The 14804-nt window shown below is 55.2% G+C and overlaps 1 protein-coding gene across 1 annotated transcript; it reads left to right on the top strand.

The window, feature by feature from the left end:
* Window positions 1-562: 562 nt before the first annotated feature.
* On the top strand, window positions 563-14073 carry Scrt2 (scratch family transcriptional repressor 2). The gene is made up of 2 exons (XM_055618005.1): window positions 563-695; window positions 11324-14073. The coding sequence occupies exons 1-2, from the start codon at window positions 563-565 to the stop codon at window positions 12121-12123; spliced, it is 933 nt and encodes a 310-aa protein (XP_055473980.1). The 3' UTR covers window positions 12124-14073.
* Window positions 14074-14804: the final 731 nt, after the last annotated feature.

Here is a 14804-nt window from a genome sequence, read left to right on the forward strand (position 1 = left end):
CACACACACACACACACACACACACACACACTCTCTCTCTCTCTCTCTCTCTCTCTCTCTCACACACACACACACTCGTACACATTCTGATTCATTCTCTCTCCTCTCTCGCTCGCTCTCGCTCTCTCTCTCTCTGCGCCTGTGTCCCTCTCACTTTCTCCCCTCCTGCCTGCTCGTTCCTCTCTACGCCTGGCCTGCCCCCACCGCCGGTTCAGGGGAACGTGTGCGGAGCGATTGTCCTGGGGGACATTTGATGGATTAGAGCGCTGAACAGTTCCATTGCTGGGGGACCACCTGATCTCCTCCAGCCTGCGTCCCATATAAAGCCGGCAGCCGGAGTGCTGAGCACAGCTCCAGCGACTGCCCGTGTGCGCGCCGCCGCCGCCGCGCCCGAGCGGCACCCGAGCCCGAGCCGCGACCGTCGCCACCCCGCCGGCTCCGCGGCCGCCCGCCCGCTGGGAGCTGTCCAGTGCTGAAGCCCGCGCCGACAGCCAATCGCGCCGGCCGGCAGCCTCCCCCACCGGGCCGCCCGTGCCCCGCGAGCCCCCCGCCCGGCGGCACCATGCCGCGTTCCTTCCTGGTGAAGAAGATCAAAGCGGATGGCTTCCAGTGCAGCGGGGTGCCGGCCCCCACCTACCACCCCCTGGAGACTGCCTACGTGCTGCCCGGCGCCCGCGGGCCTCAGGGGGACAACGGTGAGTGGGCCCTGGGGGAGAGGAGCGGGGGCTCCCCAACTTGAGCCGCAGCAGGGAACCCCGGAGGAGACGTCCCTGGCCGCGTGCACCGCCGGGACTTCCCGAGGGCCGGCCGGGCGGGGCTGGGGTAGGTCGTACAATGGAAAGTGGCAGGGTCGGCTCGTCCCGCAGCCAGCGCCAGCCGGTACTTTGAAAGTTGTGGCCCCAGAATACCGCTGGAGTGAGGGGGGACAGAGAGAGGACGCCCCTAAAAGGCTAGCGGGGGCGGCTTGAAGTACCCTCTCACTGTTGAGGCAGAGAACCTGGCTGCCTGCGTGCTCTCTGGTGGGAAGGTAAGGGATCAGGACTGCCGATCCCTGGGGGGTGAAGGGGGGGGAGCAGATTGGATCTCTGGATTAAGTGGGAGTACCCCGCCTCCCTTCAGCCATGCTCCCCCTGGCAATGCCAGACAAGTGCTCTCCAGCCCTCCTCTCTCCAACTCTTTTGTTACCCTCCGCCACATGCCTGCCAAAAGCTGGGCCTGTCCTAGGGACTCAAAGGATGAGATTATTGGAAAGGGTTCATCCAGCTTGCCTCCTGGTCCCCTGGATAGCACTCCTCTCTCTACAGCTTCTCACCTCTACCCCAACAACCAAACCTGCTGCTCCTCTGAAACCCTCCACATCCTGTCCCACCCCCACCCCATCTCTTCTTAGAGCAAGTTCTTGTAGGGAGAAGGATTTGGGGTACAACGGAGGTCATTTAAGCCCCCCCAAATGGGTGACCTTCAGACGGTAGAAGGGTGCGTCTGTGAACCTATTCCTTGCCAAGGGGCGATCATCATAGCACTCAGCAGTCCTTCCAGGACAGGTGTCTGGGAAGGAGGAGTCACTTTGGTAGTGAGACATCTGACATCACAGGGGTGGAGGAAGAAGAGAGAAGAGCGAGGCACTAAGAATGAGTCTTAACTGGCAGCTGAAGTGGCAGACAGAAACGGGGGGGGGAGAGAGAGAGGCTGGGGGCATCTCCTAGAGGACTTCCAAGCACGCGGCCACATGCCAGCACTCTGCCAAGCTAGCTAAAGACAAGGTGCTGAGTAAAATGGCTCTGCGACCTCATCAAGGTCAAAGAAGTTAGACAGTGATCAGGGATGCCTCTTGGAGTCCCTCAGCTCCTGGCACCACTCAACTTCCAACAGAAGCCTCCACTCCTCTGCCCACATCTCCCACTCTGCTGTCCTCTTTTCTTGACCTCCAGGACCTTGGGGTGGAAGGCAAAAGCCCAGGGAGATGGCTGTCAGGGCAGAGGGTGGCCCTGGGGTTGTGCCAAGGCTGGGAAACATGTGCGGGGAACCGGTGGGAAGCGAAGTCTCTGCAGGTCTGGACTCCATAGATTCCCTAAGGAGACTGGCATAAAACTCCTGTGGCCTGCTTGGTCCTATCCCTGGGCCAGCTGAGGAAACCCAGAGAATTTCTCACGCACAGCCAAAACTGCAGGCTGTTCCTCAGGAGGGAGGCAAGAGAATGCCTTGCCTTGAATCTGGTCCAAGCAGGCTTTGGAAAAAGCCCGAGTGAAGGATGGGAAGTACAGATGGAAAGGGATGTGTCTCTGTGGAGGTCCCACCAGGTTTAACAGCCTAGAACCACCCGTCTTTGTCCCTTTTCTAAAGGGCTCAACTCCCTGGCCTCTGGGAAAGCCTGGAGCTGCTCTAACCACATGCCTAGCTTGGAACTCAATAGAGTAGCTCTGGATCTCTGACTTGGACCATGACCTTGGGCAAGTACCTTCCCTTTTCTGGTCCTTGTTCTTGCCAACAGTGCAAGAGTTTAGATGTCATGAACTAAGCATCCTTCCAACTTTGACAAGCTCGGTTTCTGTGGATGGTTAACTGATGTGGGTCTGGTTTCTTTGGGGCTCTCTTCACCCACACTATGTCTAAGAGAGGAAGTTTTCCAAGATTCGGTCTCTGCCGCCTGCCTCATGGTAGAATAGGGCACCCGGCCTGGGCCACCTTGTCCTGTCTGCTGTGAATAGTCAAGTCTGGAAATCAGGAAGGGCAGCCCTTCTAGCCTTTCAACTAGAAACTCTGTTCTGTCTTGTTTCTCAAGGGCCTCTTCCCTTGGTGGGGTGTGGCCAGACTAGGCAATGAGGGCTCCCTGCATGGGTAAGTATTCTGAAGGTCCTCAGAGAGCCTGCCGGCTCCTGGTGGCCCGTTGTCTCTCCGCTCTGCCGGAAATAACCTTGCTGAGCATTTGAGGGAAGTGTGAAAAATTGCTGAGCTGACGTTTTCTCTCTCTCTCTTTCTCTCTCTCTCTCTGTATGTGTGTCTCTCTCCCAGCGTGTGTAAGTGTGCTGGGTAAACAAGGAGAAAGAGAGGAGGGGGAAGATGAGGAGAAAGAGGGAGGGATGGAGGAAGCAGGAGGAAGGAGGGGCGATGGCCCGGGGCTGGAGGCAGTTCCAGCTATTAGACAGACCCTCTTACAAGCCATTTCTTCAGCTTGGGCTGCAGGGTAAGGATGAGGCTAGGGGTGGGGGTGAGGAAGGGGGGGGACTATGAATGTAGAAGTCAAATAGGCTTCCTCATAAAGGCACAGGACCCCAAATTAGGTGGGTCCCTCCAGCTCTAGGAGTGCCTAAGAAGTCTGGAGAATTCCTAGAGAACACCCCACCCACACATCACACACGTGCACATGCTCCCTCCCCCACTCCTCTCTACTTCCCTTGCAGCCTCTGAAGGTAAACACCGTGTGTACAGGTTCCAGACTGACTCCAAGCCCACAGAACCTCAAATAGGGTATACCCCTCCAAGTTGGAAGAACTCAGGATAGAGTCTTCTAGAGCTCCTAGGAGAAAAGGTCTATCCCAGCCTTCCAACAAGATGCACCTTGGTCCTGTGACCCCTGTGACCCCTCTACAGTTGGTTACCTCCAGGAAGCCTTCCCTTCTCTTTTTTTTTTTTTTTTCAAGGTTGCCTCTGAGCATAGATTTCTCTGGGAAGTGCCAACTCACACCCTTCTTCATTCCCCCCAAACCTAGCCCTCCAACTCTACCAAGCCCCTCTCCCAGCTGAAGCCCATTAGTCTGTGCTGGGACTCTGCAGTTCAGACAAGACAGCTGCTTTCCACCCGCTTTTCAGTGGTCTCTGTGGTCCCCTGCCAAGGACATCTCCTGGAGTGCCTGCCTTCCCTCACACTTGCCTCTGACCTCCAGCTGGGAGCCAGGGCCCCCCTCTCTACCCCAGCCCTTTCCTACCCACACCCTTTCAGAGCGCACCCTCCCTGGCAGACAGGGATCAATGCCGATCCAATAACACAGTTGTCTGCCCTCTGCAGCTACATTAAGCCTCTCTCAGCAGGCTGAGGAGCGCTCCTCTCCTACCCATGGGCTTATCTAGCTGACCACATTATACTGGCTCCCACTTCCTTTCACTGCCTCTGATGGCGCCAAGTAGTCGCTCCAGAGCTGGGTCTGGGAACCCAGCTAAATAGGCTAAGATGCAATACATCCTTCCCACACCTCAGAAAGCCCATCTGGGGATGCAGAGGGTTACCCCAAGCCCTCAGCACAGGGAACTCAGAGAGACTGGGTAGATGCCTAAGGACACACAGCAGGCCCATGTGTTTGTAACCACACGGCCTTTGGCATATTGATCTTGATCTAGAGTCAAGGTCCAGATTAAAGACACATACACACCCAGGTCCATTGTTTATATCCAACTTCAGGTTGAGGACTAGACCCAGACTCTAGGTCCAAGGTCAGTGTCTAAGGTTATAGGACCAGGTTTGGGATCAGAATTCATTCAATGTCTAGAAACTGATCCAGCTCAAGATTCTGGGTCCAGGACTAAGATCTAGGCCCAGTTCAAGGTCATTCCAGATCCATCTCAAGCCTGGCTGGGGCAGAATTGGGGGGGGTGGTAGCTTTAGCTCATCTTCCTCAGCCTCAGTTTCTCTCTTATGAAAGGAGCAGCTGAGTATGACCAAGTTAATCTCTCACTGGGGACTGAAGAGTTCAGTTTCCCTATCAATTATCAGGGCTCAGTGGAAGTACAGAGTAGTTGGGCCCACATGGAATATGGAACCTGGGACCCATACAGAGTTCGGGGGCTGACAGTAATTCCCGAGAGAGCAGGAGAGTAGTCAAGGCCCTTATGTCAGTCACAGTACACAGCCCAAAGTCTCTGGGGCCACACGTGTACACTAACCCACTGTGCTGAGGGCAGCCTGGGAGAACGGCTGCACTCTGCAGAGCTAAAAAGGCATGGAGGAATCTAGAAAGTACAGATGGTGGAGCCTGCTCTACATACATATTGGGTGCTCTAGGACCCATAGCCTGGGGCCTCATTGGGGGTTGGCTGAGATGCTGCTGAAGGAGCTGGAGGCCCCAGGCCTCTGAGCCTGCTTTCCCTCTGTTTTCTGGGGGTCTGCTGCCAGCCTCTGGGTAAGAGATTTTGGAAGGGCGGAACGCAGGAGCGCTGCAGAGGAGGTGGGCTGTGCATGCAGTACGCCTGTGTCCAGGGAGCCCAGAAGCAGCCAGGCAGAGGGCCACCCAGAAGGTAGCAGGGCACTGTCTCACAAGCCAGGGCTGACAACTCCATCATGGAGCCACATACTCCCATCTCCACAGCCTCTTTGTGAAGTCTTTTCTATTGATTCCCACAACGCTGTGGGCCTCTCTGTAAGCCACAGGAACTGGGTCACTGTCAGGAAAGCCCAGAACACAGGGAATTTCAGGAGTCAGGGTGGGGGAGGAGAGCTGGAATTCTCTAGGCCTGGGTCAGTGGGCATCAGCCCCAGGCTTAACAGCCCTGGTTGTGTTCAGCCAGACCCCTCACTCTGGCCCCTACACCCCTGTGGGCAGATGTACAGAGGTACCAGCTGCCAGGCCTTTGGAGAAGGTGGGTGTCATTCTGGTCCAGTGCCCAGGGAACAGCTAACAAAGATGCTATAATGGGGGAGGGGGAGGTACCCAGCCCCTTTGCCCGGCTCTGTGAGCAGACAGGAGAAACTATTTTTATCCCGCTTTGCTGCTGACAGACCTGGCTTTCTGCTCAGCTGGCTGGCGCTGATTCTTGAGGCCTGAGGCCCTGGCACAGCAAGAAATAGCTCTAAATATACCCACGCAGCATCCCTGCGGCCCCCACTGCAGCAGGATAGGTCCTCTCCAGGAACCCTGCAGCCCCTTCCTCTGTCCATCTCAGAAGAGGGAGGTGGACTGGGGCTAGAAATTCCCTGGAGGAAACTTGGCACCCTGGGAATCTTGGGAGACACTGGGGAGAAGCTTTGGGCTGAATCCATTAAGAAAAGGAGGCCACCAGGCAGGATCTGTTGAGAGCTTGTTGTGTGACCCTGGGAGGATCAAGGCCCCTCTCTAGGTTCCAGCTTCTGCGGAAAGGTATGGGCAGATCTGACCTTAGACTTGAGCTAATGTCCTAAGCCTCAGCAAGGGCCTCACACACAGTAAATGCTCAGTAAGTGTGAGTCACTACTTTTGAGTATCATTTACAGAAATGAACAGGACTCTGGACCATTTTCCAGAGCTATGGTTTTTCCCCACTCCATCACATCACTACCCCATGAGACACAGGCCAACTGTGTGACACTGCTGGAAGACACCCCCACCCAGCTGCTTCTCTTGCCCTCTCTTCGGGCCTCCAGTCTCTCCCTGGTGCTCTGGAGAAAATGCTGGCTATGGATCCTGAAGCCTGACTCCCTGTCTAGTGACCTTGGGTGAGTCCTCTGCCCTCACCAGGCTTCTGGCATACTGTAGTATTTGTTCCCAGGGCTGGCTGGTGCTTTCTGCAAGGCTAGCAGACACAGTAGGGCTTGTAAGAGTCTTCCTCTCCCAACCCAGGACCAGGCAGGTGCATGAGGGGGTGGAAAGGAGCCCCAGCACAGTAATTCCTATCATTTTTCTTCCTATCATTCCTGTGGCACCAGATTTTTTTTTTTTAATGGATGCTGTGGTCCAAACTGTACAGATTCTTTGGCATTCTCAGGTGGCATACACACCTCCTGAGCCCTCCCTGTAAGTATGGCAGAGGTTAGGTTCTTCTGGTCCTTGTCCCTGCGGAGATTTAAGCCTACAGAAGCTCCAGGACTTACCTGAGGTCACACAGCTATGGTCTGCGTAGAGGAGTCAGGGTGGGAGTGAGCCAAATGTCTTCCCTTTGTGCCCCATTTCAGCAGGAGACCTTTTGTTCTGTTTTGTTCTGTTTGTTTTTTGAGACAGGGTTTTCCTGTGTATCCTTGGCTGCCCTGGACTCACTTTGAGACCAGGCTGGCCTCAAGAGACCTTTGTCTGCTTGTCAGCTAGTGGACAACCTCTAGCCCAACCCTGAATGCTAAGGTTGAAAGCCCAGTGTACAGTGCTGTTAAGGATCTTCCAAGGTTCAGGCCAAAGAAGCAAGGTGACTTGCCCAAGGTCACACAGCACCCTGAGACACCCTGTCCCTGGACATCATCAGAAAATACAGAAATACATAATAACGGCAATGGCTTGAGAGGCTATCTCCTCTCTATTCTATTCTATTCTATTTGCACAACGCCCTTGTGGAGATGTGGTGGACCCATCCTCTGCCCTGGGTCACATAGTAGGGAGACATCATTGGATCAGAAGAGAAAGGGGAGTGATGAGGGAGTAAGATATAGAAGGGACAAAGAGTATCACATAGGGATTGACTCTGCCATGATACAGAAAGTCTTCAGTGCATCCAAGTCAACCTTCTTCCCATACATGTTGAGCCCCGGCTACCTAACATCACAAAGAAAGAACCACCCAATCCTAACATGATCAAGCAAAGTGTCATCACATGATGTCCCTGACTGACATTAAATGTCATAGCCATTGGACACCGGGCTTGGGCCCACGGTGCTGGTCCTTAAAGCAATTCTATGTGTATCCTGAGTCAATAAGCAGCTGTTGCTTGAGGAACCCTTATTTCCACAGAGCCTATAAGATGCTCCCAGAGGGATGCCAAGGAAACCACAGCAGTGAAATCCGGCTGGGGAAGCTTGGGACGGTAAACTAATGCTACAGTAACAAGTCGCCCGGCACATCCCTAGAACCGCGGCCCCAGATGTGTCACTTACCTTCCTTGGGGCTTGGTGTCTGGTTGCGAGGACAGGATGCACTCCTGTGTGCAAAACACTTCAAACAGAGCCAGAGGTCAGCACGCATCCTCTACTGATATGCTTGTGGAGGAGTGTTTGGCCCAAGGTCACACAGCTATGCAGTGGGAATGTAACTCCGTATCAGAGTGCTAATCTAGCATGCACAAGGCCCTGGGCTCAAATCCAAGGAAGGAAGGGAGGAAGGAAAGGAGGTATGGAGGGATGATCTGATGGACCGACGTCACTGTATTAGTTAACTTTTCTATTGGTGTGATAAAACTCCAAGAACGAGGGAACTTACCAAAGAGTTTACTTAGGCTCATGGCTCCTGAGGGAGTCCAGAGTCTAAGATGGCAGAGTGGAGGTCTATGGTGGCTGGAGCAAGAGACTGAGAACTTGTATTTTCAGTGGCAAGTACCAAACAGAGAGAACATACTAAGAATGGGCATGAGGCTTGGAAACCTCAAAGCCTGTCCCCTTCAAGCTGTACCTCCTGAACCTGCTCAAACAGTGCCACCAACTGACACAAAATATTCAAACATCTAAGCCTATGTGGAGCACCTCATTCAGACAGTCACAGGGCTGGGGCCGGTAATGTAAGCGCTCCAGTGCAGGCAGACTGCCCCCAAGGTAATGCCCTTAACCACTGTGTCACCATCCATTAGTACGAGAGCATACAAAGTGTTGGTCACTACCAGGGATGGTGGCGGACATCTTTAATGTCATCACTTGGGAGTCAGAAGCAAATGAACCTCTATGAGTATGAGGCCAGCTTGGTCTACATAAAGAGTTCCAGGATGGCCAGAGCTACACTGTGAGAGCCCATTTCGGAAACACTAAGTAAATAAAGTAATTAAATTAAAAGTGCTGGTCACATGCTGAGACCAAATAACATGACCACTCCCACCATCGCATACCTCATTTACAGGACCCAAGGCACAGAAGGACAGATGATTTGCCCAAGGTCATTCTGCTAGCACCTATGTCCTGGCATCAAACTGCCATCCCCTTTCTGTGGCATGCAAGGTGTGGGCCTATCCCAAGAGCTGGAGGACAGGACTGCTGTCAGGCCGGCTGCTTGCTGGGCTGGTGAGCCAGGCCGCCTGGCACATCTGGCATCTCTCACTCCACAAGTACTTACTAGGTGCCACTGTCCCAGGCCCTGGAGATGGGAGGGGCCTAAGCACTACCCTGTCCTTGGGGCCTCCTATGGTGCAGGGAACAAGCAGAGCGGTGCAGCGAGTGAGCAGGTCCCATCAGCCTGTACCTCAGTTTCCTTGTCTGTCAGAAGAGATTTCTGTAAGGACTTGAAGTGGCAGTAGAGCTTAGTACAGATCCCGGCACCTAGTAAGTGCTCAGTAAAAAGCTCAGAACTCAACATGTGGGTTCTGAGTACCCACAAAAATAAATAACCCAGCCCTTGACAAAAGTGTCAGGCCGGCTCCTGGTATGGACAGTCTGGGTCTTCCAGACCGAAACCAGATGGGCAGGAGATGAGTGCTTCCAGGCTAGTCATCCTACCTCTTGAATTTAAAGAATAGTAACCACCATTGTCCCCTTGCTTCTGACCATAGAGTCCCTTTCTGTTGAGCCGCCACCCTGATTCCCCAGTCAGTCTGTGTGCAGAGGGTCCTGTGCAGGCCACATTTAGGACAGAGAAAAATGGACACAGACTGGCAATACTGAAGGGCAGTTTGTCCAGATTTCAATCTGTGACCATCCCACATGCCAGAAAAACAAACAAACAACAGAGGCCTGAAGAATGGTCAGCCAGGCCCTTCAAGGGAAAGAAGCTGGCCACAGTGCCCAGCCGGCCAGACATTTCTGGGATAGTGCTTTAAAGCCCCCTTCCAGCTGCTCCTTCCTGGGGGGAAGCCATGGGTTAGAGGGGCGTTACAGGTCCCTGAGGTCAGATGGAGAGGGCCAAATGGGACTGCCACTCCTCAGCTGTGAAAGCTGGGAAAGGGCCTAACCTCTATTGTTCTCTGGAATCAGAGGACAATGGGAACACTTGGTAATTAAGTACTGGATGATAAGTTTGCTCAATGTCTGCCAGGGGCTCTCGCAGGAGCCCAGCTCCCTGGGTCCCCAGGGAAAGGACTAAGATCAGAAAAGGCCATGGGAGTCAGAGACAAATGGGGTGGCCCCTGCTCTCCAGAAGCCCCCAGAATCCCCTGAGAGACTCAGCCTGTCCATGCAGCAGTCACTCAAGCACACTGACAGACAGGATTTCTGGTCTAAACTCCAGCAGAGCAGGAGAAGAGTGAGCGTCTGTGTCTGTGTGTGTGCGCGTGCATACACACACGCACACACACACACACACGCGTGCACACAGGCTCCAGACACCCAGGAAGATTTCTAAAGGAATACTACGAGTCTTCTGTCCTGCTGTGGCATTGCATGTCACACTCTTGACTCTACAGAGCTCTCCGGAAACTGGGGCAGGTGTGTCTAGCTGGACTCTGGTTCCTTTAGGCCACGTTTACTCACTGAACACCTGCTGTGTGCCAGGCAGGGCTGAGGACCACAGGCCCAGAGAATCTGAAGTGTAGTGAGGGAGGGGGGAGGCTGACAAAGAAATAATCTTCATCGAAGCCACTTTTTCAAGCAAATAAAAAGCATAATTATAATGCTAACATTTACATAGCAATTATTGTTCACTCTCTCAACTTCTTTACACATGAAACAGCAACTATAATTATACTGTTTTATACTATTTCCTATGACGATTGAGTTAACCTTGTTAAAGCATGAAGTCCAGGCTAGCATACAGAAAGTGCTTAATACTTGCTTACATGTTTATCACCCATCACTTTATATTGTTCTCTGTCAAAGCCCCTGGAGCTTCGTATCTAATTACAAGCTCCATTCAAAACAAACATATTTAAAGACGGGGTCTCAGGGCGTTGTCCAGACTGGTTTCAGATTCCTAACCTGCTTCAGCCTCCCTCTTGATCCGGAGTAGCTGGGACAACACTTTCACCACTTATAAGCTTCCACGTAGCAGTAAAAATTGCAATGAAGGCAAAGGCCGTTGTAGTATCTAATGGCTTTCAGCCCTCTAAGCAGAGACAGGAGGATCTCTGTGAATTTGAGGCCAGCTTAATTAACTACTTGGCAAATTCCAGGGCAGCCGGGGCTATGTAGCCTCCTAAGAGAAAATTAAAACAAGAAAATAAAAGGCAGAGATTTGCGCGTTGTTACAGAGGTGGAAAGGCAGAATGTTCTTGGGCTGGGTAGGCCATCTTTGGAGTGTGGAGGCCGCGGCAAGTCCCTCTGTGCCTCAGTCTCTCTCCATCTACAGAGACCATAAGGCTACCTTCACCGCGCTGCTGCGCACACTAGTGACAATGAAGGCAAGTGGGCAGAACTGAGCAAACCTCTGCTCTGACAGAGGTCCACCCAGGGAGGCTCTAGACCCGGAGGGCAGGCTGGCTAGGTGCGCACCGGTGTAGGGCGGCCTGCGGGGACCCCAGCCCCCTCCGCCCCCAACACACACACACAGAGCGTCCTCACGCCCCTCTTTGTCACCCGCAGGTTATGTGGCGCACTGCCTGCCCCCCAGCGGCTACGATGGCGAGCAGAAGCCTGGGCTGGAGCTGGCGCCCGCCGAGCCCGCCTACCCGGCCGCGGCGTCCGAGGAGTACAGCGACCCCGAGAGCCCACAGTCCAGCCTGTCGGCGCGCTACTTCCGCGGGGAGGCAGCCGTGACCGACAGCTACTCCATGGACGCCTTCTTCATCTCCGACGGGCGCTCGCGGCGGCGCCGGGCCGGGGCTGGCGGGGAAGCGGCGGGAGCCGGGGACGCAGGCGGCGGCGGCGGCGGCGGCGGCGGGGAGCGCGCGGGGCGCTCGGGAGCGACGGCGGGAGGCGGGCACCGGCACGCCTGCGCAGAGTGCGGCAAGACGTACGCCACGTCGTCGAACCTGAGCCGCCACAAGCAGACGCACCGCAGCCTGGACAGCCAGCTGGCGCGCAAGTGCCCGACGTGCGGCAAGGCCTACGTGTCCATGCCCGCGCTCGCCATGCACGTGCTCACGCACAACCTGCGCCACAAGTGCGGCGTGTGCGGCAAGGCCTTCTCCCGGCCCTGGCTGCTCCAGGGCCACATGCGCTCGCACACCGGCGAGAAGCCCTTCGGCTGCGCGCACTGCGGCAAGGCCTTCGCCGACCGCTCCAACCTGCGCGCGCACATGCAGACGCACTCGGCCTTCAAGCACTACCGCTGCCGCCAGTGCGACAAGAGCTTCGCGCTCAAGTCCTACCTCCACAAGCACTGCGAGGCCGCGTGCGTGAAGGCCGCCGAGCCGCCGCCCCCCGCCGGCCCAGCCAGCTGAGCGTCTGCCATGCGAGCGGGGTGGCCGCAAAGGCCTCCCCTACCCCTCAGTCTGCGTCTCCCCTGCCTGTACCCTCGGCAGGGTGGGGGTGAACCCCATCTTGGCCCAGAACTTTCTTTTCAACCCGGCCCACCACTAAGCCCACCGCTCACTTCCTGCACCGGATCCCCGTTTGCACCCACCCATCGTCCATTCTGGCCACCACTCGGACCTTGACCCCATGTCTGGCCTTCAAGGCTCCCAACTCAGGCACCAGGTCCGTACCTCTTCCGGGTCCCGGCGCTGGAAGTTTCCCCGGCCCAACTCTAGGCTGTGTCCTTAACTAGATTTTTCTTAGTTCTCAGCTGAGTCATTGACCATTCCTCTATGAGTCCTCATTCTAAACCCAGTGTACCCTTGACTTCCTGTCTGCCTCAGTTTCCCTGTCACACAGTCCAATCCCTTGGGTGTCTGCTGAATTTCCGTGTGTGTGTGTGTGTGTGTGTGTGTGTGTGTGTGACAATCTACATTTCTCCTCTCTTGGCGCCCTCTGCCTGTCCATCCCTGATCTCCAGTCCTGCCCTCTCATGCTTGGGCCTTAGGTCCAGCCCCTTACACACATGACCCCACCTCCTCAGTCTTCCCTGATCTCATTGGCCATCCTACTCCCTGCTTTCTCCAGCTCCTCCTTCCCTCTAGTAGTTCTTCAGTCCTCAGCTTTCCTAGCCGGGAACAGACTTGGGAGGCAGCCCAGGGCTCTGCCCTCTCAGGTGACCCCTCTTGCCCCAGGACAGTTCCTGCCTAGGCCTCAGGCCTGGAGCTGCGCTCTCCTAGATTATTTGAGCACTTTCCCTCACCCCAGGACAACAGGTTCGCCTCCGCCTTTGCTAGAGGACAGCCTGGAGCACCTCACCCATGGACCCACTCCTTTGTCCGGCAGGGCCCTTTCAGCTATTTATTTGTGCATTATTTATTATTTATTTATTTATTTATTTACCTATTTATTATTCTATTTAATCTCTTGGCTTCACCCACGAACTGTCTGGCTTCCCCAGCTGGACTGGGAAGTCGTGGAGCAGGGTCAGCAAGGCCATAGCTCGCTGCTCCTCCCCTAAGGGTCTGGAGAGAAGCCCACTCTTACCAGGGCCTGAACTCCACAGGAAGAGGCCCGGAGAAACGGGGTGGAGGCGGAGCCTGCTGATCCTCAGCTGGCAGGGAGGGGCCATCAGAAGGTCCTATTTCGGGGCAGGTCCCCGGCCTCCTGAGCCTTCTACTCCTGTCCTAGGAAGCTGTTCTGGAGCCTCTTCCTTTGTTTCTTATTTATTCCTCTTTCAGAGGGACCCCAGGTTCCAGGGACCGACTGAGCCCCGGACCCGCTGGGGCCTCTGGCCTGCTCCCGGGAGGAGTGCTCTCTCCCGGCCACGACTATGCAACTCTCCCGGGCAGAGGGGCGGGACTGCCAGCCAGGCGCCTAATGGCCACCACTACCTCCTCCACCGCGCTTTTGCATGCCCGGGCGAGGACCGAAGCACACACCTCCGCGCGCACCGGCCCGGCCCCCTCTGCTTTAAGCACACGCCTCTGCCCGCATCCCTCTGAGTCCTTTTTGTGGGCAAGAGTCTTGGACACTCAGACCTCTTCCCCCTACCCTTAGCCACAAAAGAGGGTGGAGACTGCAGACTGCTCCAGGCCGCTCTCTAGGGCTTCTGAGAGGTGGCGCTTCGTTCTGCCCCAGGCTCCCTGAAGGGAGGCTGCAGAGATGGTGGGAGAAGAGAGGGGTCACTAGAAGCAATTGTGGAGGGTGCTGACCCTGTAAATAGGAACTTCTGACAGCAATAATTTCCCATGCATGCTAAGCCTTTTGGACCCTCCCTTGCCATACTCCCAGCTCACCCCCACCCCACCCCCATTCCTTCCCCATCTTCAGCAGTATTACTTGTAACGCAATTCAGGGATATTAAAGGGACTTTGGCCACTCACCAGCGCCTCCGGACCTTTGACGGGGACCGTGTTCAGAATCCCTCACCCCCCCTCCCATGCCTATAGGTTTTCCCTCCACACACTTTGGGACAGGTGGCTAGGAGTGGAATGGTGAGCTAATGCTCCAACAATGGCAGCAGGTACAGCTACCTGCCAGCCTACCCCCAACACACACAGTCTCCAGTGGGGTCTGAGGACCACAGGCAGCGTTGGCACTCCTTATCCTCCCACCTGCAGCCTCTGGGGCTATACACTGTCCCGGTCTGCTGTGGCATCCAGTCCAGGGACAACCTCCATGCTCGATCGATCAGGGGCTAATACCCTAGTCAAATCCCTATGAAGCAGAAGGCCATTAATGCGGGGAACTGGCTGCTGAAAAGATCGGTGGGGAAAGATGAAGGGAATCCTCAGCCGGGTCCCCAGAACTCTATTACAGAACTGTCACCAGGACAGCTATCTCTTCCACAGTGAAGAGGTGATGGTAGTCAGGAACCCGCACTGAGGCCAGAAGGAGGCAAAGCTCTTGTGAGTTCAAGCCAGTCTAGCCTAGTCTACATAGTAAGTTCCAGGCCACCTAGTGCTATGTGGGGTAAGACCTTGTCAAAAAATAAAACAGGAAGAGCATCATAGGCTCTGTCCATGAGGCAGAAGGACACTGCCACTGCCTCCACTGATACCTCCACCTCCGTAAAGCTGGCAGCCTGTGGTGGAAGGCTGCTACA

This window comes from Psammomys obesus, unplaced genomic scaffold (assembly GCF_907164565.1).
Source record: "Psammomys obesus unplaced genomic scaffold, mPsaObe1.curated_primary_1811, whole genome shotgun sequence".
Lineage (NCBI taxonomy): Eukaryota > Metazoa > Chordata > Mammalia > Rodentia > Muridae > Psammomys > Psammomys obesus.